The 24,425-nt window shown below is 46.6% G+C and overlaps 1 protein-coding gene across 11 annotated transcripts in view; it reads left to right on the forward strand.

Annotated features, from left to right (window-relative positions):
* The window catches only part of KAT5 (lysine acetyltransferase 5), a 688,762-nt gene that overhangs the window by 515,435 nt on the left and 148,902 nt on the right, over positions 1–24,425 (forward strand). For all 11 annotated transcript variants that reach the window (XM_085625846.1, XM_085625847.1, XM_085625849.1 and 8 more), the window contains one exon: positions 7,487–7,576. In XM_085625846.1, coding sequence (XP_085481972.1) covers positions 7,487–7,576 — 90 coding nt within the window. The remainder of the gene's footprint in view (positions 1–7,486; positions 7,577–24,425) is intronic.

Here is a 24,425-nt window from a genome sequence, read left to right on the forward strand (position 1 = left end):
CTACTACTCACTCTCTACTACTCACTCTACTACTGTCTACCACTCACTCTCTACTACTCTACTACTCACTCTACTACTCGCTCTCTACTACTCGCTCTCTACTACTTTCTACTGCTCACTCTCCACTACTCACTCTCTACTACTCGCTCTCAACTACTCTCTACTACTCGCTCTCAACTACTCTCTACTACTCGCTCTCAACTACTCTCTACTACTCACTCTCTACTTCTCTCTACTACTCACTCTCTACTACACACTCTACTACTCTCGCTACTATTCGCTCTCTACTACTCACTCTACTACTCTCTCTACTACTCTCTACTACTCACTCTCTACTACTCCACTACTCTCTACTACTCACTCCCTACTACTCTCTCTACTACTCACTCCCTACTACTTTCTCTCTACTACTCACTCTACTACTCACTCCCTACTACTCACTCTCTACTACTCACTCTCTACTACTCACTCTCTCCTACTCACTCTCTCCTACTCACTCTCTACTACTCACTCTCTACTAATTAGTCTCAACTACTCTCTACAACTCGCTCTCTCTACTTCTCACTCTCTACTACCCTCTCTACTACTCACTCTCTACTACTCACTCTCTACTACTCACTCTCTACTACACACTCTCTACTACTTGCTCTCTACTACTCGCTCTCTACTACTCTACTGCTCACTCTCTACTACTGACTCTACTACTGACTCTACTACTCACTATCTACTACTCACTCTCTACTACTCTCTACTACTCACTCTCTACTACTCACTCTCTACTACTCACTCTCTACTACTCTACTATTCTCTCTCTACTACTCACTTGCTACTACTCTCTACTACTCACTCTCTAGTACTCCCTCTACTACTCTCTACTACTCACTCTAGTACTCTTTACTACTCTCTACCACTCACTCTCTACTACTCTACTACTCACTCTCTACTGCTCTACTACTCACTCTCTACTACTCTACTACTCACTCTCTACTACTCACTCTCTACTGCTCGCTCTCTACTACTCTCTCTACTACTCTCTCTCCACCTCACTCTCTACTACTCACTCTCTACTACTCACTCTACTACTCACTCTACTACTACCACTCACTCTCTACTACTCTACTGCTCCCTACTACTCACGCTCTACTATACTACTCTCTCTACTACTCACTCTACTACTCTCTACTACTCACTCTCTACTACTCACTCTACTACTGTCTACACTACTCACTCTCTACTACTCGCTCTCTACTACTTTCTACTGCTCACTCTCCACTACTCACTCTCTACTACTCTACTACTCACTCTACTACTTTCTACACTACTCACTCTCTACTACTCGCTCTCTACTACTTTCTACTGCTCACTCTCCACTACTCACTCTCTACTACTCACTCTACTACTGTCTACCACTCACTCTCTACTACTCTACTACTCACTCTACTACTTTCTACACTACTCACTCTCTACTACTCGCTCTCAACTACTCTCTACTACTCGCTCTCAACTACTCTCTACTACTCGCTCTCAACTACTCTCTACTACTCACTGTCTACTACTCTCTACTACTCACTGTCTACTACTCACTCTCTACTTCTCTCTACTACTCACTCTCTACTATACACTCTACTACTCTTGCTACTATTCGCTCTTTACTACTCACTCTACTACTCTCTCTACTACTCACTCTCTACTACTCCACTACTCTCTACTACTCACTCCCTACTACTCTTTCTACTACTCACTCCCTACTACTTTCTCTCTACTACTCACTCTCTACTACTCACTCTCTACTACTCACTCTCTACTACTCACTCTCTACTACTCACTCTCTACTACTCACTCTCTACTACTCACTCTCTACTACTCATTCTACTACTCTCTACTACTCACTCTCCTCTACTCTCTACTACTCACTCTCTACTCTCTATTACTCTCTACCTCTCTACCTCTCTCTACTACTCTCTACCTCTTTACCTCTACCTCTCGCTACACGCACACATATGCACATATATATGCATATGCATTTATATATGTGTAAATATATATATATAGATATATACATACATATAAAACATATATATAATCTGCATATCTATATAAATACAAATATAAATATAAATGCATGCATACATATACATATATGCATACATATGCATGTTATGTACATGAAAGTTTGAAAAACACTAATACAAGCAAAGCTAAAAAGCCACCTAATTACAAACAGAATTGCTTTAACTTAAATGAGGGCGAGACCTATTGCATTTTCAATGCTTGTTTACTTTGGTTCCATCAAGAAGGCATTCAGATGTGTCACACATTTGCCATAAATTCTGAATGGTAGCACTCTAGTTGCTCATTAGATCACTGTAGTAAAGCTACTGCTCACCAGGGAAGTCTGCTGCTGGTTTTCAAAGTGCATGTTTCAGTCTGCATGTCAGAATTTTTTAATGAAATAGAAGAGGATTTGAGAAGTCCAAATGTGCCCTAATTTTTCTTTCTGCAGCACTAATCATAATTTCTATGGCAAAATGAACCCCCTCGTTTTGTTCCTTTGCAAATTAAATGTTTTAAGTGTTACCACTTTATTCCAATCAAGATGGCTTCAGGTGTGCCATACTTTTGTCATAGGTAAGACTGTTAGCGCTCTAGTTGTTCTTTAGAACACTCTGGGACATTCTGTCATTGGACTATACTTGGGCTACATCTGGGTGATATTTGTGCTACATTTGGGCTCTTTTGTCTGTGGTGGCCATCGTGGGAGACTTATTTGTTGTGAAGTTTCCTAATTTTCTCATTTACTACAGTCTCCTCAATAGGAAATACTTTCAGTTTTTTTTACTTTGATTCCATCAAGAAGGCATTCAGATGTGTCACACATTTGCCATAAATTCGGAATGTTAGCACTCTAGTTGCTTATTAGATCACTGTAGTATAGCTACTGCTTACCAGGGAGGTCTGCTGCTGGTATTCAAAGTGCATGTTTCAGTCTGCATGTCAGAATTTTTTAATGAAATAGAAGAGGATTTGAGAAGTCACTCAAAATGTGCCCTACTTTTTCTTTTTTCAGCACTAACCATAATTTCTATGGCAAAATGAACCCCCTCATTGTGTTGCTTTTAAATTAAACTACTCACTCTCTACTACTCACTCTCTACTAACTCTCTACTACTCACTCTCTACTAACTCTCTACTACTCACTCTCTACTACTCTCTACTACGACTCCCTCTGCTACTCTCTTCTACTCTACTACTCACTCTCTACTACTCACTCTCTACTACTCACTCTCTACTACTCTCTCTACTACTCTCTCTACTACTCTCTACTACTCTCTCTACTACTCTCTACTACTCTCTCTACTACTCTCTCTACTACTCTATACTACTCTATACTACTCTCCACTACTCTCTCTACTACTCTTACTACTACTCACTCTCTACTACTCTCACTACTCACTCTCTACTACTCTCTACCACTCACTCTCTACTACTCACTCTCTACTATTCTCTACTACTCTCTCTGCTACTCACTCTACAACTCACTCTCTACCACTCACTCTTGACTACTCACTCTCGACTACTCACTCTACTACTCACTCTCTACTACTCACTCTCTACTATTCTCTACTACTCTCTCTCTCTACTACTCACTTTCTACTACTCATTCTACAACTCACTCTCTACTACTCACTCTTGACTACTCACTCTACTACTCACTCTACTACTCGCTCTCTACTACTCTCTATTACTCACTACTACTCTACTACTCGCTCTCTAGTACTCCCTCTCTACTACTCACTCTCTACTACTCACTCTACTACTCTCTACTACTCTACTACTCACTCTCTACTACTCCCTCTCTACTACTCCCTCTCTACTACTCCCTCTCTACTACTCCCTCTCTACTGCTCCCTCTCTACTACTCACTCTCTACTACTCACTCTCTACTACTCACTCTCCCTACTCTTACTACTCACTCTCCACTACTCACTCTCTACTACTCACTCTCTGCTACTCTCTACTACTCTCTACTACTCACACTACTCTCTACCACTCACTCTCTACTACTCACTCTCTACTACTCTACTACTCACTCTACTATTCTCGACTACTCTCTCTACTACTCACTCTCTGCTACTCTCTTTACTACTCACTCTCGACTGCTCACTCTCGACTGCTCACTCTCTACTACTCACTCTCTACTACTCGCTCTACTACTCTATAATACTCTACTACTCTCTACTACTCTCTCTACTACTCACTCTCTAGTACTTGCTCTCTACTACTCGCTCTCTACTTCTCTCTACTACTCACTCCTCTACTCACTCTACTACTCTCTGCTACTCTCTCTCTAGTACTCACTCTCGACTACTCTACTTCTCACTCTCTACCACTCTCTACTACTCACTCTACTACTCTGTACTACTCTCTGCTACTCTCTCTACTACTCTCTACTCTCTATTACTCATACTCTACACTCTACCTCTCTCTCTACCTCTACCTGCATATCTATATAAATACAAATATAAATGCATGCATACATATACATCTACGGCTGCATATGCATGTTATGTACAAGTTTGAAAAACACTAATAAAAGCAAAGCTAAAAAGCCACCTAATTACAAACAGAATTGCTTTAACTTAAACGAGGGTGAGACCTATTGCATGTTCAATGCTTGTTTACTTTGGTTTCATCAAGAAGGCATTCAGATGCGTCACACATTTGCCATAAATTCTGAATGGTAGCACTCTAGTTGCTCATTAGATCACTGTAGTAAAGCTACTGCTCACCAGGGAAGTCTGCTGCTGGTATTGAAAGTGCATGTTTCAGTCTGCATGTCAGAATTTTTTTAATGAAATAGAAGAGGATTTTAGAAGTCCAAATGTACCCTAATGTTTCTTTCTGCAGCACTAATCATACATTTTGTTCCTTTTTAAATTAAATGCTGTACGAGTTACCACTTTATTCCTATCAAGATGGCTTCAGGTGTGCCATACGTTTGTAATAAGTAGTACTGTTAGCGCTCTAGTTGTTCTCTAGAACACTCTGGAAAGCTGCAGTAGAACACAAAGGAATCAACTGACAGTCTCTGGATGTACATGTTTTACTGAGAATTCCAGACTTCATTCTCACATGACTGAGATTGATAATGAGAATTTACAGAAAATATGCTCTCAGTTTAGCTTATAGATCACCTTCCAAACCTCTGTGGGTAAAGCATGAGAAAATATTTTTCTCTCAAATATGATTCAGGATATCCCAGCAGAAGGCTTTTTCACATGGTAAAATCACCTTAGAACATACCACAATTCCTAAAATGAGTATGGTACCATCAACAAATGATTTATAATGTAACTAAAGTCTTAAAACCTTCTATTAACTGCAATGCTTTTTAATGAGGTGCTAGCATGTATATTGGTCCCAAGATGGCTGCCAACACTTCTTGGATGAAGTGCTGACAGCCAATCAGATCTCACGATGAGATGTGTGGTTAGGCTCCGCCCAGATATATGTGATTTTACTTTTGATTTTCTCAGGAACTACTGAACGGATTTACACCATTTAAGCAAAAGGCACAACTCTGAACCAAGGTCTACCTTTCTGATAAATTTGGTGTAATTCCGTTCAGCAGTTCGGGCTGTAGCTGCGACTTAAGGTCCCTGTGGAAAATTGCATGGGGAAAACACGTTTTGGGACCCCCCTTTTTTCTTGGCCCCCACTTTACGAATCACCCCAAGACTTTCAGGATATGAGCGGACCGGAGCGGGCCACAAGTTTTGAAAATTTCGCAAAGATTCGTCAACCGGCGCCAAAGTAATTCTAAATAGAATGTTGCGGATTTCCTATGGATAATAGGTCCCAACTATAACTACCTACTGGCGACTGCCAGTAGGTAATATATATCTCAGAAGACCTTCTCCATCAGAAAAAGAAACGGCCCTCAGGGTGGAAGCAAATCCCCGCTGTCTATTTCAAAGGATCACCCCGGACAGGATGCGTTTCGGCTGAAAACCAGCCTTTATCCACTAGCAAGCGCCATCCTGTTATCTCATTAAATGCATGTCTTTTACATAAACAAAATACATCCAGTTTCATTACAGGCAACAATTTCACCAAATTTAAACATCTAAACATACAATGCCATGACATAAATAAGTTGCTGTTTAAAACCCCTCATTGTTTTTCGATCACAGTTCATTAATGCACTTTATAAATCATTGATATTAAAACTTTGTGTCCTCACCGGATTGCAAGACCCCTAAAAATGCTCAAATGATAATCTAGCTTATGTCATGAAACTTACTGAGCCACAAATCCAGCTACACTAACCAACATTTCAATATATTAAGTCACAATCTGTTCAATTAAGAATCTCAGGCAAACAATTGAACTCTAAAAATACGTGCATTATGCTTTCCCACAGTTTTAAAACTGGCTGCAAAATTCAGCTATTTGAAACATTCCGAGTCCATTTAAAAATGAAAAAAATCAGGCATTACGGTTTTGCTAATAAATGTTATTAGTCATTTCATGTCTTTGGTTGCTGCACGAACAAGGAACTGATGCGGTTGATCAGAAAACAGCTTAATACAAAACAACCAATGCAGCTTTCAGTCCAAAATTACTTCCACTGTTCATTTTAAAGGGTCATGCTGGACCGGAAAAATCCTATTATCACTGGTCCGTAGAAAACTGTCAACCACCGCTATAAACTTTAAATCAATAGTTTTTACCTTCCTTCGGTATACCCACTATGTGGTCATGATGATAAAATAAAGCGGCTGCTAGGATGCATTCCCCTTTTCACCCTACAAGACATATATATTTGTGTGTGTGTATATGTCTTGTAGGGCGCTGTTGTCAATTGGTCATGATTGTTTTTAACATGTCTAATGTTTGGTGTTCTTGTACGTAAGCATACATGTCATTTGCTATCTGTTGTATGTCATATATGTTTTTATGTTATTCACTACCCTGATGAAGTTCAGCATGGTCTGAACAAAGCTCTTTGGCTGTATTCTTTGGCTGTTTTTATGGAAAAGAAATAAAGAATTTGGAAATAAAGGAGATATATTTAAATGAGACCATATCTGTTTGCCATCCAGGTCACATGAATTTTGTTTTCTGCTGTCAGATTACTCCTTTTTCATAAGGCGCTTTCGTTCTTCAGAAACTTCTTATTTGTTCAAATTTGCTCTAAGATTTCCATCTTTCATCACGTCGTAGATCAATATTTTCCCCTAAAAAGAAGCATTTTTGTGTTTTTTCCTGCCATTGGCAAAAAAGCAGTACCGAAGCCAATTAGCTGCTGACTTGTGCCTGTTAACTTTTTGGAAAAAACATCTTCTGTAGTAATACATTTGCACTTTATTTAAGGCACTTGTATTGCTTAATAAATGTCATACAGCACTTACTCTTTTCTAGATCTAGTACTCTTGCTATATTTTAAGATGCTTTTTTTTTCTCTTTTTATTAAAACCTAAAGACAAAGTGTAACCTTCGCCACCCACCAGGAAATGAGATCTACCGCAAAGGAACCATCTCCTTCTTCGAAATTGATGGCAGGAAGAACAAGGTAAGTGGTTGTGGTGGGTCCATATAAAGAGCGAGATGAAATTGTTAAACTGTGAAGAGTGGTAGAGCCTTTGATTTTTCCACATTTTTGCTTTGTTGATGTAGCATAATCAATTCTAGGCTGTTCTTGGAATTGTTCTCCTATTCATATAACAAGATAAGCAGCATGGTAATATGATGGGAAAAAATAATTTGTAATCAAGGGAGTCAGGCCTGTATTTTCCTGTCTCATTCTCTTCAGTATATTGAATAGGATGGTAATATACAGTAAGTTGCATAGCACTTGGGAGCTTAGAAAACTAGGCGGTTGAATGCCTGAAAATATGTGGTTATGCCCATTCCCATGCTCCCACATTCTCATCCAGCTGATTTATTTTATTTCCGTTCTCTTGCGTTTCCACTCATCAATGGTGTGTTCAGACCTGTACATTTGGGGGCAGAGGGAGAGTAAAGGGGGAATAGGAAAATATAGTTTTGCAGCGTGAATCTTTCTGGATTCACTATGCTGTGCATTATTCCGCGATCTTGTGGTTGGGTCCGGATTCGTAGTCTTTTCTTTGTTTTTTTTTTTTTTTTGTAGCCCAGGTGGGCGTCGACGTCCACCATTTGGTGCTCCTCCCGTGACGTCGTCGTGCTTCCTGCGGAAGTCCCACCTTTGGGGCGCCATCTTCAGATTCTTTTTTCCGCCGTTGGGTCTGGATCGTCATCGGGAAGCTCCAGAATTACACTCGAAGGAAGAAGGAAGAAAAGCGAGTTTCGTCGATATAATCACTAGAAGATATCAGGAAAGGAAGAGATTTCATCAGGACCGCGAAGAAAGGAGGACCAGCGCCCTTTTTCTTCGACGACCTTGGAGAATGCACGCTCAGAGACCCTGAGCGCAATGGACAAGACGCCATTCAAGTTCTGCCCTAACTGCCACCACAAGTTCGCGCAGAAGGACCAGCATCCGGTCTGCAACCTCTGCCTACCGGTCGATCGCCAGAGTATCGACTGCAACGCCTGCTCAGTCTTCGCGCCGAAGACACTCAGGGTGAGAGAGCGGCAGAGAAGAGCCAACGCCAGCATGGATGGCAAGGGTAAGGCCCCGACGCTCTACGATCTGGGCCTCTCCACGGACGACGAGGACAACGTCGCCGAGACAGCCGAAAACTTCACGGTCGTAGAGACCGACAAGAAGAAAGAAGACGAGGTAAGAGAATCGTCGAGCGCAAAACAGAAAGTACCTCAAACACGAGGGTGACTCGAGAAAAACAGAGTCAAAGTCCACGAAGGGAGCCCCGGTGCCGAAAACTTTGACGACCAAAGGGGGAACCATGGACAAGAGGCCGAGCGGATCCTTAGAAAAGGAAAGATGCCGAAAGGCAAGGGTCGTCGAAAACATCCCAGGAAACGGGCCGATCGACGCAGAAAGAACGTTCGACGTCGACGCAAGTTTCATCGAAAAGACCCGCGGTCGACGCCGAAAGCATCTCCGAGATGGAGAAAAAGAAGAGGCGGCTCGAGGCCGAAATGGAGAACATCCTTCAAAGGAAGAAGGAGTTCGACACCAGGATGAAGGAATTCAAGATTCCAACGGTTTCATCGGCGGACGTCGTCGAGGTCGAAGACGAATTAGACGCCGAAGGGCTGAAAAGGGATCTCGAAGAGGAAGAAGAGCCCTATTATGAGGGAGAAGCCGAGGAAGAAGACCAACAGTCGTTCTACGACTCGGCGGCATCTACCAGCAACGACGTCGAATGGCACGATCTCGACACCGAAAACCCGGAGGAGCCCGTGGACACGTACCCTTCGAGGCCTTCGCCACCCGACGACATCGGGGTGTACAATATGGTGGTCAGGAGCGCAGCAATGGCCTTCGGCGTCAAACTCGACGAGGAGAAACCGAAAGCCGATTTTCTCGTCGAGACACTGCTCCCCATCCAGACAAGGAGCCAGTTCCTCCCCATGCTACAAAGCGTGATGAATCAGGGGAGAGAAGCCTTCAAGGAACCAGCGACCTGCCGGTCGATCACGCCCAGGACAGAGAAGAAATATAAGCACTCCTCCCTGGACCCCCCTTACATCAAGGGTAGCGTGACCGCAGACTCCATCATAGCCTCCACGGCCAGGAGAAGGGCCAACGTACCAACAACTTCGTGCCCATCTCCGGATAAGGAGAGCAGGAGGATAGACCTCACAGGAAGAAAGGTCGAGAGGAACGCCACAATGCACTGGCGCATGGCGAATTCGAATGCACTCCTCAATAGACACCAATACCAGCACTGGGATGAGATGGGGGAGCTAGTAAAGCACCTCCCCGAAGAATACCGCCAGAGAGCCTCTCACCTGATAGACGAAGGCAAGAACATCGCCAACTCCTGTATAAAGACGGCGTTGGATGGGGCAGAGACTTCAGCAAGACTCATGGCCATAGGGGTCACAGAGAGGAGGCATGCATGGCTAAGAATCTCGGGATTCAAACCGGAAGTGCAGAACAACATCCTTGGCACCCCCTTCAACGGAGAGACACTGTTCGGAGCAACAGTGGACGAGAAGCTCACCCAGCTGAAAAAAGAAAACGAAACGGCGAGGTCCATGGGGGCCCTACAGCTGAGGGGAATGAGGCGAGGAAATCCCTCGAGGAGACCCTACGGTAGGGGAGGAAGCCAGCAGGGGACGTCGCACCAGACGTTCCAACAAGGTCAGCAGGGTGAAGGTCACGGACAAGGTCAGCAGAAGCAAAACTGGCAATATCAGCCTCGGGGCCAGTCCTTTCGCGGGAGAGGGAACGGACGTGGCCAAAGGAGGAGAGGGGGCGAACAGCCCTCGTCGAAGTGACTCAGCACGCAAGAGGACGCCTACCCTCGTCAGGACCCCAAGGGTGAGGCGCAAAAAAGTATCATCAGGGGGAAGAGAAGATTCAAGAGCCTACGAGCATACGACACCAGTAGGCGGAAGACTGAGGTTCTACCTTCAGGAGTGGCGGCGTATAACCACAGACAAGTGGATACGGAACATCGTGCAGTACGGATACTGCGTAGATTTGGAGAAAAGACCTCCAAACAGGAAACCGAAGGGAAGACAGAGATCGGCCCAAGAACTGGCAATACTCAGAGAAGAAACGCGGAAACTCCTACAAAAGAGAGCCATAGAGACAGTGCCGTTCAGAGAACGCAACAAAGGGGTCTACTCAAACTACTTCGTGGTTCCGAAGGTAGACGGAGACCTCAGACCCATACTGGACCTCCGTTACCTAAACAAGTTCATCAGAACGCAAAGGTTCAAAATGACTTCGCTGCAGGAGGTACTGCCCCAGATAAGAGAAGGGGACTTCATGGTCACCGTGGACCTCAAGGATGCCTACCTTCACATCCCAATAAACAGAAGGCACAAGGGCCTTCTAAGATTCAACATCGAACAGGAACACTACCAGTTCACAACCCTGGCCTTCGGATTAAAATCAGCACCAAGGGTCTTTACAAAATGCCTGTCGGCGGTAGCGGCACACCTACGAAGGCAGGGAATACATGTCTACCCCTACTTGGACGACTGGCTGGTCAAGGCAAACTCACGCAAGAAGTGCGAGAGGCACGCAAAACTCGTAACAGACACCCTCACGAATCTGGGATTCTCGATCCACTGGGGAAAATCATCGCTGGAACCGGAACAGGTGAAGATTTTCCTGGGGGCAAAGATCAACTCCCGCAACAGTACAGTAGTGCCCAGCGACAGGAGGACAGATGCTCTACTGAAGGAGACGCAGCTCTACCAGAAGGGGCGAGCTCTGACAGTGAGGGCTGTGAGCAAGATGATGGGGATGATGGCGTCGTGTTTCCAGCTGGTGCCGAATGTACGCCTGCACATGAGACCATTCCAGGAATGGCTACAACAGCAATGGTCACAAGCAAACGGAAGTTGGGAGGATCTAGTGGTTGTTACGCACGCAGTGCAGGAGGAGATAACTTGGTGGAACAGAGACAACATAACAACAGGGAGAAGCCTGACACCACCAATCCCAACAGTGACCATTACCACGGACGCATCGCAGAAGGGATGGGGAGCGCACATGGACAACCTCAGAGTGAGGGGTCTGTGGGCTCCAGCAGATGCGGTTCGCCATATCAATTACCTAGAGTTAAAAACAATCCTGCTAGCCCTGAAGGCCTTCCAGAGGCACCTGTACAACCAGAGGGTGTTGGTTCAGACAGACAACACCACGGCGATGTTCTACATCAACAAGCAGGGGGGGACGCAGTCGTTCCCTCTCTCCTCTCTGGCGCAGGAGATTTGGAGATGGGCCATACCTCTCAGGATAGATCTACTGGCAATTCACCTACCGGGGAAGGACAATGTGGAGGCAGACTGGCTAAGCAGGCAGACCTCGGCATCGCACGAGTGGGAGCTCAATGGCCAGGAAGCGGAGAAGCTTTTCCGGAGATGGGGAACTCCCACAATAGACCTATTTGCAACACGCCAAAATGCAAAATGCCAAAGCTTTGCGTCCAGGCAACCAGATCAGCAATCCCAGGGAAATGCCCTATGGATAAGCGGGTCGAGGACATTTGCCTACGCCTTTCCACCGATACCCCTGTTGCACAGAGTGCTCGACAAGTGCAGAACCAGCAACATGACTCTGATCCTAGTGGCTCCGCAGTGGGCAAGGCAGACCTGGTTCTCACAAATTCAAGAAATGGCACAAGGCAATCCATACAGGTTCGAGAGGAGGAAAGACCTGCTCTCAATGCAAAACGGAGAGGTCCTGCATCCAGAGCCAGAGACCCTCAACCTGGCTGCATGGCTCCTGAAGACCTAGAGTTCGCACACCTAAGATTGCCTCAGAGCACTATGCGAGTGCTACGGGAGGCAAGGAAGCCAACTACACGAAAATGCTACAGCGCAAAATGGAAGAGATTCACTGTGTGGTGCCGGAAAAAGGGCCTGCAAAACAGAATGACAATAGACTCGACAGTACTGAGGTACCTCACCCACCTTCTAAAGAGTAACCTCTGCTCGAGCTCACTAAGGGTGCACCTAGCGGCAATCGTGGCCTACACCAGGGGTGAAAAGGGTGGAAGTTTCTTCACCTCGCAGGTGGTGAGGAGATTCATGGAAGGAGCCAAAAGGATGGCCCCCCCGAAAAGGTTGCCTCCGCCGGCATGGAGTCTAAACGTGGTTCTGACGGAGCTCATGAAGGCACCGTTTGAACCCATTCACAAGGCCACACTGCAGATGTTGACGATGAAAACCGCCTTTCTGGTGGCCATAACCTCATTACGCAGGGTGAGCGAGCTTCAAGCGCTAACACTGCAGGAGCCCTACATTCAGATTCACAAGGACAGAATAGTCCTGAGAACGGACCCACACTTCATGCCCAAGGTGGTGTCGGCGTTCCACATGAATCAGAGCATTCAGATACCAAGTTTCTTCCAGAACCCGACTTCAAACGCAGAAAAGGCCCTGCACACCCTCGACGCAAGAAGAGCGGTGATGCACTACATTGAGAGAACAAAGGGACTCAGGAAGTCGAAACAGCTGTTTGTGTCCTTTGCAACTAGCTTCATGGGTAGGCCAGTGACTAAGGGCACCATCGCAAGGTGGATTGCCCTCACTATTCAATTCTGCCACAAACAGGCGGGACAGGAGCTAGCGGTGGGGCCTCAGGCCCACTCCACAAGGAAGAAAGGGGCCACCGTGGCCTTCCTGGCGAACACGCCCATCCAGGACATATGCCTCGCGGCAACTTGGGCATCGGTGCACACGTTCACGAAACACTACTGCGTGGACATTCAGATGAACAAGGAAGCACAGGTTGGACAGAAGGTGCTTCAGCACATTTTCAACGACCAACGCTCATCTACCACCCAGCCGCCACAGAATTAGGGAAACCGCTACAAAGTCTATGCACAGCATAGTGAATCCAGAAAGATTCACGCTGCAAAACGAATAGTTTCTTACCTGTCGGTGTAGTTTTGCAGCTTGAAGATCTTTCTGGATTCACTAGCGAACCCACCCACCTCCGCCAGGAAGATGAGGCTGGAGGAAGAGGGGGTAAAATGGAAAAAATCAGAAAGAATGAAAACGTACAGAAAAATGAACAGGAAAGATTAACCAATCGCCTAGGGTTAAAAAAAAAAAAAAAGAGAGAGAAAGGGAAAAAAGAACCCGAAGATGGCGCCCCAAAGGTGGGACTTCCGCAGGAAGCACGACGACGTCACGGGAGGAGCACCAAATGGTGGACGTCGACGCCCACCTGGGCTACAAAAAAAAAAAAAAAAAAAAGAAAAGACTACGAATCCGGACCCAACCACAAGATCGCGGAATAATGCACAGCATAGTGAATCCAGAAAGATCTTCAAGCTGCAAAACTACACAGACAGGTAAGAAACTATTCGTTTTGAACTGTCTGGGCTGAAAAACAAACTATGCATGAGTTACCCTGGTGAGTGACTTTACATCTTATTATGTCCCATGCACATTATCATACCATATGGAGTGTTATTAATAATGATTTCAAATATGGGACAAGATTGAAATGTTCATAGCATCTCTGCCTGTTGTAGGATGCTGGCTCTTTATGTGATATATCAAGAACCTGATGTACTTTGTAAGACGTCCAGGGGTTCCCTTATGAGTGGGTAGAGGCTTGCTATGCAAGCCCAAAGTGCTTTGTTACAGGGCAACGTGGACTAGCAGGCGTAGGCTTAACACAGAGGAGTGAGTGCAAGATATTTGCAAAATACACACAGTAATTAATAAAAGTCAACATGACTCTAGAATGAGATCCACACCAATTTACAAAAATACCAAGTACATTTTAGATATGATTTGGCATCAGAGAAAAATCATTCAGGTAAGTAAATTTTTTAAATATAAAATCTTTTCACTTTAAAAAGTGTTTTCTGAGTTCTGCAATCTTAATCGGGTACAGAACATAGACTTACAGGACCAATCTCCAGGAGTTAAGGAGAGTGTTGGGCAAGGTCCAAGGCAGCGCCAACAGTACACCACGAGGGCAGCTGGGTGCAGGTTGCCAATCAGCGTCAGGAGCCCAATGTGTTTCAGTAGGGATCATTCTTGCTAAAAGAGAGGCTGCAGGCTCTGCCTAGGAAGCCAGTCATGCTCAACCAGCAAGTTGTCTCAGGCCTTGCGTTGCTTGTGACAGGGGAATACCTTTGATCCTCTTCTCCAATGCCCGGGGCGAAAGGTGCAGTGGTGTCCTTAGGCGTCGGGTTTTTCCTTACCAGAGCAGTCTCGGTTGAGGGGGCCTGCGTGCAGAGGCTGCAGATGACATCGGGGAGTCCAGGATGGATGAAACCACTATGGATTTGCTCTCTGGAGGGCTAGGGAATCTTCTTCAGCACTTTTGGCCCACTCGGGCTGGAGGCAACGGGTGCAGTGGTAGCTTCAGATGGCAGGTTTGAGCGATTCCGGAAGCCTCAGATTATTCTCTTTGTAGATTCTTTAGAACAGGTCTGCTGTTCACAGGAGGTCTTAAGTCTTTTTCAAGACAGGCTGTTCTCCCAAGTTTCTCACAGCTGTAGGATGATTCGGCTTTGTCACCAGTTTCGACAAGGGATGAATATAGGCCGGCATGGTTGGTACTAGGCCAGCTGCTGCTTCTCTACTTTTGTTACAACAAACAAATGATGGACGGAATGCTGACAATGCAGACATTCTCCCCCAGTCAAGAGATCTGGGTTAAATCCATCGTTCTTTTGCCCACTACACCACCCCAGTTTAGACATGGCCATATGCAAATCAGTCTTGACCCTGTGCCTCATGGGAACAGTCCAGCCCGAACTGCCAAGCCATGTCTTCCCTGGACCGGAATCAAGCATCCTAGGACCGGTTTCTGGCTATCAGCCGTCATCAGCCAGGATAGCTTGACTCCAGTGGCGTAGTGAGCACGGGTCCCACGTCTGGGAATACCCATCCCACTTAGGGCGAAAAGCGTTACAACAAACAAATGATGGACGGAATGCTGACAATGCAGACATTCTCCCCAGTCAAGAGATCTGGGTTAAATCCATCGTTCTTTTGCCCACTACACCACCCCAGTTTAGACATGGCCATATGCAAATCAGTCTTGACCCTGTGCCTCATGGGAACAGTCCAGCCCGAACTGCCAAGCCATGTCTTCCCTGGACCGGAATCAAGCATCCTAGGACCGGTTTCTGGCTATCAGCCGTCATCAGCCAGGATAGCTTGACTCCAGTGGCGTAGTGAGCACGGGTCCCACGTCTGGGAATACCCATCCCACTTAGGGCGAAAAGCGTTACAACAAACAAATGATGGACGGAATGCTGACAATGCAGACATTCTCCCCCAGTCAAGAGATCTGGGTTAAATCCATCGTTCTTTTGCCCACTACACCACCCCAGTTTAGACATGGCCATATGCAAATCAGTCTTGACCCTGTGCCTCATGGGAACAGTCCAGCCCGAACTGCCAAGCCATGTCTTCCCTGGACCGGAATCAAGCATCCTAGGACCGGTTTCTGGCTATCAGCCGTCATCAGCCAGGATAGCTTGACTCCAGTGGCGTGGGGCACAGGGTCAAGACTGATTTGCATATGGCTGGGTTCAAACTGGAATGGCATGGTGAGCAAAAAAACGATGGATTTAGGCCCAGATCTCTGTACTGGGGTGAATGTATGACATTGTTCTGCATTCTGTCCATCAATTGTTATTTTTGCATTTGTCACCCCGAGTGGGAAGGGTATGCTCAGACGTGAGTCCCTTGCTCTCCATGCCACTGGAATCAGGCTATCCTGGCTGATGAGGGCTGAAAGCCCGAAACCGGTCCTAGGATGCTTGTTTCCAGTCCAGGGAGGACCTGGCTTGGCAGTTCGGGCTGGACTGTTCCCATGGGGCACAGGGTCAAGACTGATTTGCATATGGCTGGGTTCAAACTGGAATGGCATGGTGAGCAAAAAAACGATGGATTTAGGCCCAGATCTCTGTACTGGGGTGAATGTATGACATTGTTCTGCATTCTGTCCATCAATTGTTATTTTTGCATTTGTCACCCCGAGTGGGAAGGGTATGCTCAGACGTGAGTCCCTTGCTCTCCATGCCACTGGAATCAGGCTATCCTGGCTGATGAGGGCTGAAAGCCCGAAACCGGTCCTAGGATGCTTGTTTCCAGTCCAGGGAGGACCTGGCTTGGCAGTTCGGGCTGGACTGTTCCCATGGGGCACAGGGTCAAGACTGATTTGCATATGGCTGGGTTCAAACTGGAATGGCATGGTGAGCAAAAAAACGATGGATTTAGGCCCAGATCTCTGTACTGGGGTGAATGTATGACATTGTTCTGCATTCTGTCCATCAATTGTTATTTTTGCATTTGTCACCCCGAGTGGGAAGGGTATGCTCAGACGTGAGTCCCTTGCTCTCCATGCCACTGGAATCAGGCTATCCTGGCTGATGAGGGCTGAAAGCCCGAAACCGGTCCTAGGATGCTTGTTTCCAGTCCAGGGAGGACCTGGCTTGGCAGTTCGGGCTGGACTGTTCCCATGGGGCACAGGGTCAAGACTGATTTGCATATGGCTGGGTTCAAACTGGAATGGTATGGTGAGCAAAAAAACGATGGATTTAGGCCCAGATCTCTGTACTGGGGTGAATGTATGACATTGTTCTGCATTCTGTCCATCAATTGTTATTTTTGCATTTGTCACCCCGAGTGGGAAGGGTATGCTCAGACGTGAGTCCCTTGCTCTCCATGCCACTGGAATCAGGCTATCCTGGCTGATGAGGGCTGAAAGCCCGAAACCGGTCCTAGGATGCTTGTTTCCAGTCCAGGGAGGACCTGGCTTGGCAGTTCGGGCTGGACTGTTCCCATGGGGCACAGGGTCAAGACTGATTTGCATATGGCTGGGTTCAAACTGGAATGGCATGGTGAGCAAAAAAACGATGGATTTAGGCCCAGATCTCTGTACTGGGGTGAATGTATGACATTGTTCTGCATTCTGTCCATCAATTGTTATTTTTGCATTTGTCACCCCGAGTGGGAAGGGTATGCTCAGACGTGAGTCCCTTGCTCTCCATGCCACTGGAATCAGGCTATCCTGGCTGATGAGGGCTGAAAGCCCGAAACCGGTCCTAGGATGCTTGTTTCCAGTCCAGGGAGGACCTGGCTTGGCAGTTCGGGCTGGACTGTTCCCATGGGGCACAGGGTCAAGACTGATTTGCATATGGCTGGGTTCAAACTGGAATGGCATGGTGAGCAAAAAAACGATGGATTTAGGCCCAGATCTCTGTACTGGGGTGAATGTATGACATTGTTCTGCATTCTGTCCATCAATTGTTATTTTTGCATTTGTCACCCCGAGTGGGAAGGGTATGCTCAGACGTGAGTCCCTTGCTCTCCATGCCACTGGAATCAGGCTATCCTGGCTGATGAGGGCTGAAAGCCCGAAACCGGTCCTAGGATGCTTGTTTCCAGTCCAGGGAGGACCTGGCTTGGCAGTTCGGGCTGGACTGTTCCCATGGGGCACAGGGTCAAGACTGATTTGCATATGGCTGGGTTCAAACTGGAATGGCATGGTGAGCAAAAAAACGATGGATTTAGGCCCAGATCTCTGTACTGGGGTGAATGTATGACATTGTTCTGCATTCTGTCCATCAATTGTTATTTTTGCATTTGTCACCCCGAGTGGGAAGGGTATGCTCAGACGTGAGTCCCTTGCTCTCCATGCCACTGGAATCAGGCTATCCTGGCTGATGAGGGCTGAAAGCCCGAAACCGGTCCTAGGATGCTTGTTTCCAGTCCAGGGAGGACCTGGCTTGGCAGTTCGGGCTGGACTGTTCCCATGGGGCACAGGGTCAAGACTGATTTGCATATGGCTGGGTTCAAACTGGAATGGCATGGTGAGCAAAAAAACGATGGATTTAGGCCCAGATCTCTGTACTGGGGTGAATGTATGACATTGTTCTGCATTCTGTCCATCAATTGTTATTTTTGCATTTCTCTACTTTTGTGGCTCTTCTGTGTTCTCTCTCCTCTTAGGTCATCAGCATCTGCTTCTCTGGTGCCAGGGACTACCCTAAATACTGAATGTAGGGGTGTTACGGGAGTGTAGGATAGTAGCCAGTGGACATCTGACCCTTGGGGTCACTACGCCCCCCATATGACCACTTCCTGTGGGAAGTGGGCATAACCCAGTCCCATAATTCCTAAGTATGCAATCACAAAGATGGCTACTTCTGAAAAATTGTGTCCACCTCACAGTAGCCCTCCTTAATATGGTACTATCCTGGAGGTGGCACTCCTACCAGACTAGCTAATTTTCCTGCATGTCAAGGTGTCAAGGGGGCTCTGGACAGGAAGGGTGGGTCCTCTCCTGTGAGGGGAGCCATATTCGCATTTCAAAGTCAGCAGCTTTTTTGAAGCTCGCCGGCCCAAGAAGGCTAATCAGCAGGTCATCCTGTGGGAGGGCGTGACACCCTCTTCCCAGTCTGGCTTTTGTTCTGGGGCTCCTGAGATCAAAGGTGTAGAAAGCTGGCTTTCTTTCTTTCTTTAAATCTTTATTTCGGCAATATTTCAGCCATAAAAGAGTACACAACATATTATACACATTAAAATTACAATATTAAAACAACATCTAAAATGACATAGGCAAATACAGATCAGGAATGGAAGTCAATGTCAATGTTGATGTTAAGACACATCATTGTATCTGTAACTGGGATTACACAAGCAGAATACATGCCCGGCTACTAGGCAGTGTTTGATAGTATAAAACTCCTTTTAATCCAGAAAGCATGCAGATACTTAGCTAAAGCAAATACAATCTGTCCTGCAGTTTGTCTTAAAAACCCTTAGTGCGTCTGAGCACTTCCTAAATCCAAGGTTCCTACAGATAGGTACGATCCATTTCTGCCTTGCTCTACTATAGAGAGGACAGAAAAAAAGAATGTGGCTTTTGTCCTCTTTATTCATACCACAGCCAGGACAATGTGGGGACCTAGTCGGGTACCATTTGCTTGTTAGACACGCTAGGGGGAGTGCACCAAACCTCCATTGTATGTATAGCTTCCTAGCCATGACAGGGAAAATTACATCCAAGAAATCTTCGAATGAGTAAACAGATTTGATCTCTATGAATGCTTTCACCATGGTACCATTCTTTGAATCATGGAGCCATGCATTAGAACATCGAGATCTGTATAGCTCAGTGAATGTATTCCCTGAGATCTCTCTACAAGCTGTTGCTGGATTCACCCACATATCTGCAAGACCCAAATTCGTAAGTTCGTCTTTGATGTAGGAAAGCCAAGGGATATGTGCTGCCCTGCCTAATCTCAGTATTTCTTGGAGCTCTGTTTTGTACTGCTCAAGCTCGGGGGTCAGCCAGATCCTCCTCCAAAACCTGAGAGGTTTGATAGCTAGTTCCTCCTGGATGGGGAGTATGCCCAAATCGAGCCTCAGCGGTAATAGGGGTGTACTTTGGGGGAGCGCGAGCAGTTGTCTCAGGAAGTTGTTCTCAGCTTTAGTCAATCCTGGTCTAGTAGCGTGCCCCCATAGTTCCCCTCCGTATAATGCAGCCGCTCTGGCCCTCATCTTGTAAATTTCAAGACTAGGGCTGATGGGTTTAAAAGTAGAGGCGTTTGTCATTTTTAAAATTCCCCCAGCTATTTGGGTCAGTTTGAGTTGGGATTTGGCAAGATGTGGGCCCCAGGAAAGTTTTTCGCTTAGAGTAACACCAAGATATTGAAAGGTGTGAACTCTCTCGAGTGCAACTGAATCAAGGGTAGGTGGTGGCCTAGTGTGTATTGGGGGATTAAAGATCATGTATTTGGTCTTATCTACATTGATCTGTAGTCCGTGCTCTCTACAGAAGTTGTTAAATCCCTCCAATATACGTTGGATACCCATTGGTGTCTTGGAAAGGAGCAGGGTGTCATCCGCAAACATTATGGCTGCTACTTTCCTGCCTGCCAACCTGGGTGCATCGTTGTTAGGGACTGCATCCAGGCTGGCTATCAGTCCATTCACATATATACAGAACAGAGTAGGGGCCAAGACACACCCTTGCCTAACTCCCTTGTTTACAGCAAACCTGTCGGACAGTACACCTCCTCTTGCACACCTGACCTGGGCAAAATTCTCAGTATGCAGCCTCACCAATATACCCAATAGGGAAATGGGTACACCCAGATCACGTAAAACAGCCCAAAGTTTGCCCCTAGGAACAGTATCAAACGCAGAGCGTAAATCAACAAATACCATGTGGAGGCTGCCACCCTCCAGTACCACAGTCTTCCAGTACAGCATTACTAGCCGGAAGATCTGGTCCATGGTAGATGTTTTACTTCTGAAACCAGCCTGATAGGGAGAGAGGATATCATTCTCATTGATCCAGTCCTGCAAGCAATCTAAAATTAGTCTTGCCATTATTTTTTGTGGGACGTCAATGAGGCTGATGGGCCTATAATTAACGGGGAGCAAGGGGGAACCCTTTTTATATATAGGTACGATTTCCGCTCCCAACCAAGAGCCCGGGACCTCTATACTGTGAAAAATTGAGTTGAAGAGTGCACAAAGGTACGGTGCCCATATCTTAGGCTGATCTTTGAGCAAATCCCCGGGTATCTTATCTATACCCGGTGCTTTACCCGTTGCCAGTTTTCCTATGGCAATCGTAACATCATCTACGGTGAATTCCAAAACTTCGGCATCCCCCGCAGAGGGTAGCCGAAAGGGCAAAAGATCTAAATCAGAGGTGGCAGCGTAAAGAGTTTTAAAATGGGATTCCCACACCCCCGGATCAAGATTAACTTCGATGGCATTACGGGGTTCCGCGCACCCAGAATTCACAATGGCCCAGAATCTACTCAGTTCCTTATTAGCAAGAGCTGATGATAAATTTTCCCATCGCTCCCAATCCCAATCTATCTTAGCCTGTTTTAAAACTTGTTTGTGGGCAGACCCGAGTGAACAGATTGTTAGCTTATCACTGCCGGTTTTGATGGCATTAATCAAAGCAGATTTAGCACTCCTGCATGTGGCATTGTACCAGGATGGGGGGATAGTCCTTGATTGCCTAATGGGAACGATAGGGTTTAGAAAGCCTGCAAGGGTATCAATTAATTCCCGGTGGACAGTGAGGAAGCGTGCAGAATTATCCTTGGACTGCCCTTTGTCCCAGATATCACTTGCCATCTTGAGCAGGGGGAGAATAGATGAGTATAAGCTTGGCAATGCATCCCGCCTTTCACACAGGGTTTCCCACTTAACCCTCCTCCTGTTGTTAGTGAGAACCAATCCTAAGTCGACGGTTGGTTCCGTATGGGCTTTAGCAGAATTTGGCAATTCCATTCTCAACAGTAGGGCGTTATGATCGCTGTCCGATCTATTCACAACCTCCAAATCCATGATTTTAGACCATAACCTGGTCTGGACCATGAAGTAGTCCAGATGGGATTCTTGGTCTTTTTTGTTATAGGTGCATTTGGAGGGAATGTCCGAGGGCATCCGACCATTAACCGCCCTAACTGAAAACTGCAGGGTTAAAGTCATAATCTGCATAGCCAATGGGGTCCATGCCTTTGCATAAGTGGACCTGCACTGTGGGATGCCCCAAAACTCGTCTTCTTCCTGCAATGCCCCCTCACCCAGTCCTTGGAGGGGCTCGAAGTGGCAATTGAGGTCTCCTGCAATCACACAGTGAATATCATGGTCCAAGGATTCAAGGAAGGATGATAGTTCCCCTATGGTGTTAGATTCCTTAGCCATAGCAGTAGGGCGTGAATATACATTCACAACTGCCAGTTTGTATGAGTTAGGCCAGGACAGTTGGACACATAGGATATCATCCGAATTGGTCTGGATCAAATCCACGCTGCAACCCAGGTGTACACCTATCCATGTTGTCAGGCCACCAGAAGGGCGGCCCTTGCCTCCCCACCGAGCTGCGATGTTAAAGGACGCGAACCCGGCTCTATGAACCACCTCCCTGGCCCAGGTCTCCTGCAATAGAATCACATCAGCAGTATCCACAAAAGAGCCCCATTCAGGACATGCTAGCTTGTTTGTTAGGCCTGCCACATTCCATGATAGTAAGTTCATGCATTGGGGACGAAGTGTGTGCTGAGATGGGGGATCTGGTAGAGAAGAAGTACTACTCTTCTGATGGGGATCAATTTCCCCAATAAGGGTGGAACTAGCACTATGGGAGGTGGCTGACATTAGAAGGGGAGCAGAGGAATGCAGGGAGTGCACTTGGGGATTGCCATTAGTACTGCTGTTACTGGTCCCCCCTGTAATAGAGGTGCACCCCTTGGTATCAAGAGTCAAATTCAACTTCCTCAGGCAACCCAATGGGCTCTAGACCTAGAATGCTATCCCCCATAAAACCCTGAGCTACATGGTTTGACTTAGCCAGTCAATCGACCTGGTCGAGACAGCTAAACCTGTTTGAGCAAACAGGATAAGCCCATTCTGCGTCAGAGGGCACATGTCTTGATTTCCCACCACCTCCCCTTTGCAAATGCGGAATATATGTCCAGCCACTCTCTTCTATCCTCCGGTGGTCATTTGGGTAAAAGTAGGAGAGGGGGCGCACCCCAATATTGGTATCTAAGCGGGGTTTTTCCCAGTTGCAGATGTAGTCTGCTATCCTGGCGTCCCGGAAGTTAACTATGACACAATCGCCGGTTAAGTTTTTAGGGGTGTGCCCTACCCACCCCACCCTTCTAACCATAATGATCTCACAACTAACCTGCGGTGGCAAGGGCCTGTGGTTTGAAAGCCAGTGGATTGCCTTATTTTTTAGGTTCGAGAACTCCTCAATGCTATGGTCATTGATTTCGGGAACCCCTGTAAGGACCACCATGTATGGGCTAGCTTCCGGGGGCAAGTCTATTCTAGAAGTCAACCTGGTAGCCTCATCCTAGGTTCGCTTTCTCGCTGTCCTCACGTTGTCACTATTATTACCCGAGGGGGCCTCTCCCAAGATATTTTTATCTATATGATGGTCAGTGAGAGACCTAACTTCATGCTGTACGTGTGGGTGAGTGTTAAGTGTGGCTGGAATTACCGGTGATGTAGCTTTCGGGACAGATGGTGGCCGTGGAGCTGTGCAATGGGCCGTGGGGACTGGTAAGGCCCCGGCTATAGTGGTACAGTGGCAATTGCAAAAGCATGGGGGGAATACTTTATTATTGTTAGCACCCTCAGTATGATCCTTAATTCGTTGTTCAAGCTTAGTAAGAAGGGTCACTATTCCCTCCAACCTGGATTCCAGGGGTACCAATAACGTGCGCAGCAATAGATCTAATTGCTGCGGAGCTATTGCGTCCCCTGGTGACTGTGTCATCAGTGCGGGAGGAGCTGGTGCCTGAGCAGGGTGATCCCCAGGGGACTTAGAAGAAGACGAAGCTGGAGGGAGGGAGCAGCTACCCTGTCCATCTCTAGCCACCGAGTCGACCACTAAAGCTGCGCCTTGTTGTGCAGATTTGGCTCCCCCTGGCTTGGTGCGAACTTGCCTGATAGCTTTTGGCTTGGTTTTTGTAGACAGCCCTACCTTAGTAACCCTTTTTTCCCGTAGGATCGGTCCCGACCTAGTCACTGGGGGGGATGTAATTCTTAGGTTGACCGCGGGGTCATTATCACTAGAAACTTCACTACTTGAGGTCTCATCGATAAATTGGGTTAGAGGGAGGACGTTACTACTCGCACCAGTACCATTTGGGGTGCGTGCAGATGCAAGGAGGCCCAAAGAAGATCTTCTTGCCAGGGCCAGATCCTGCGACACTCTGCGTTCCATGAGGACAATACCCTGATCAATCACCGAATTGGCTCTAACTATAAATTGATCTAGTGTACCAGTGAGGTTACCTTTGGTCACATGGTTCCTACCCTCTTTA

This window comes from Triturus cristatus, chromosome 9 (assembly GCF_964204655.1).
Source record: "Triturus cristatus chromosome 9, aTriCri1.1, whole genome shotgun sequence".
Classification (NCBI taxonomy): Eukaryota; Metazoa; Chordata; class Amphibia; order Caudata; family Salamandridae; genus Triturus; species Triturus cristatus.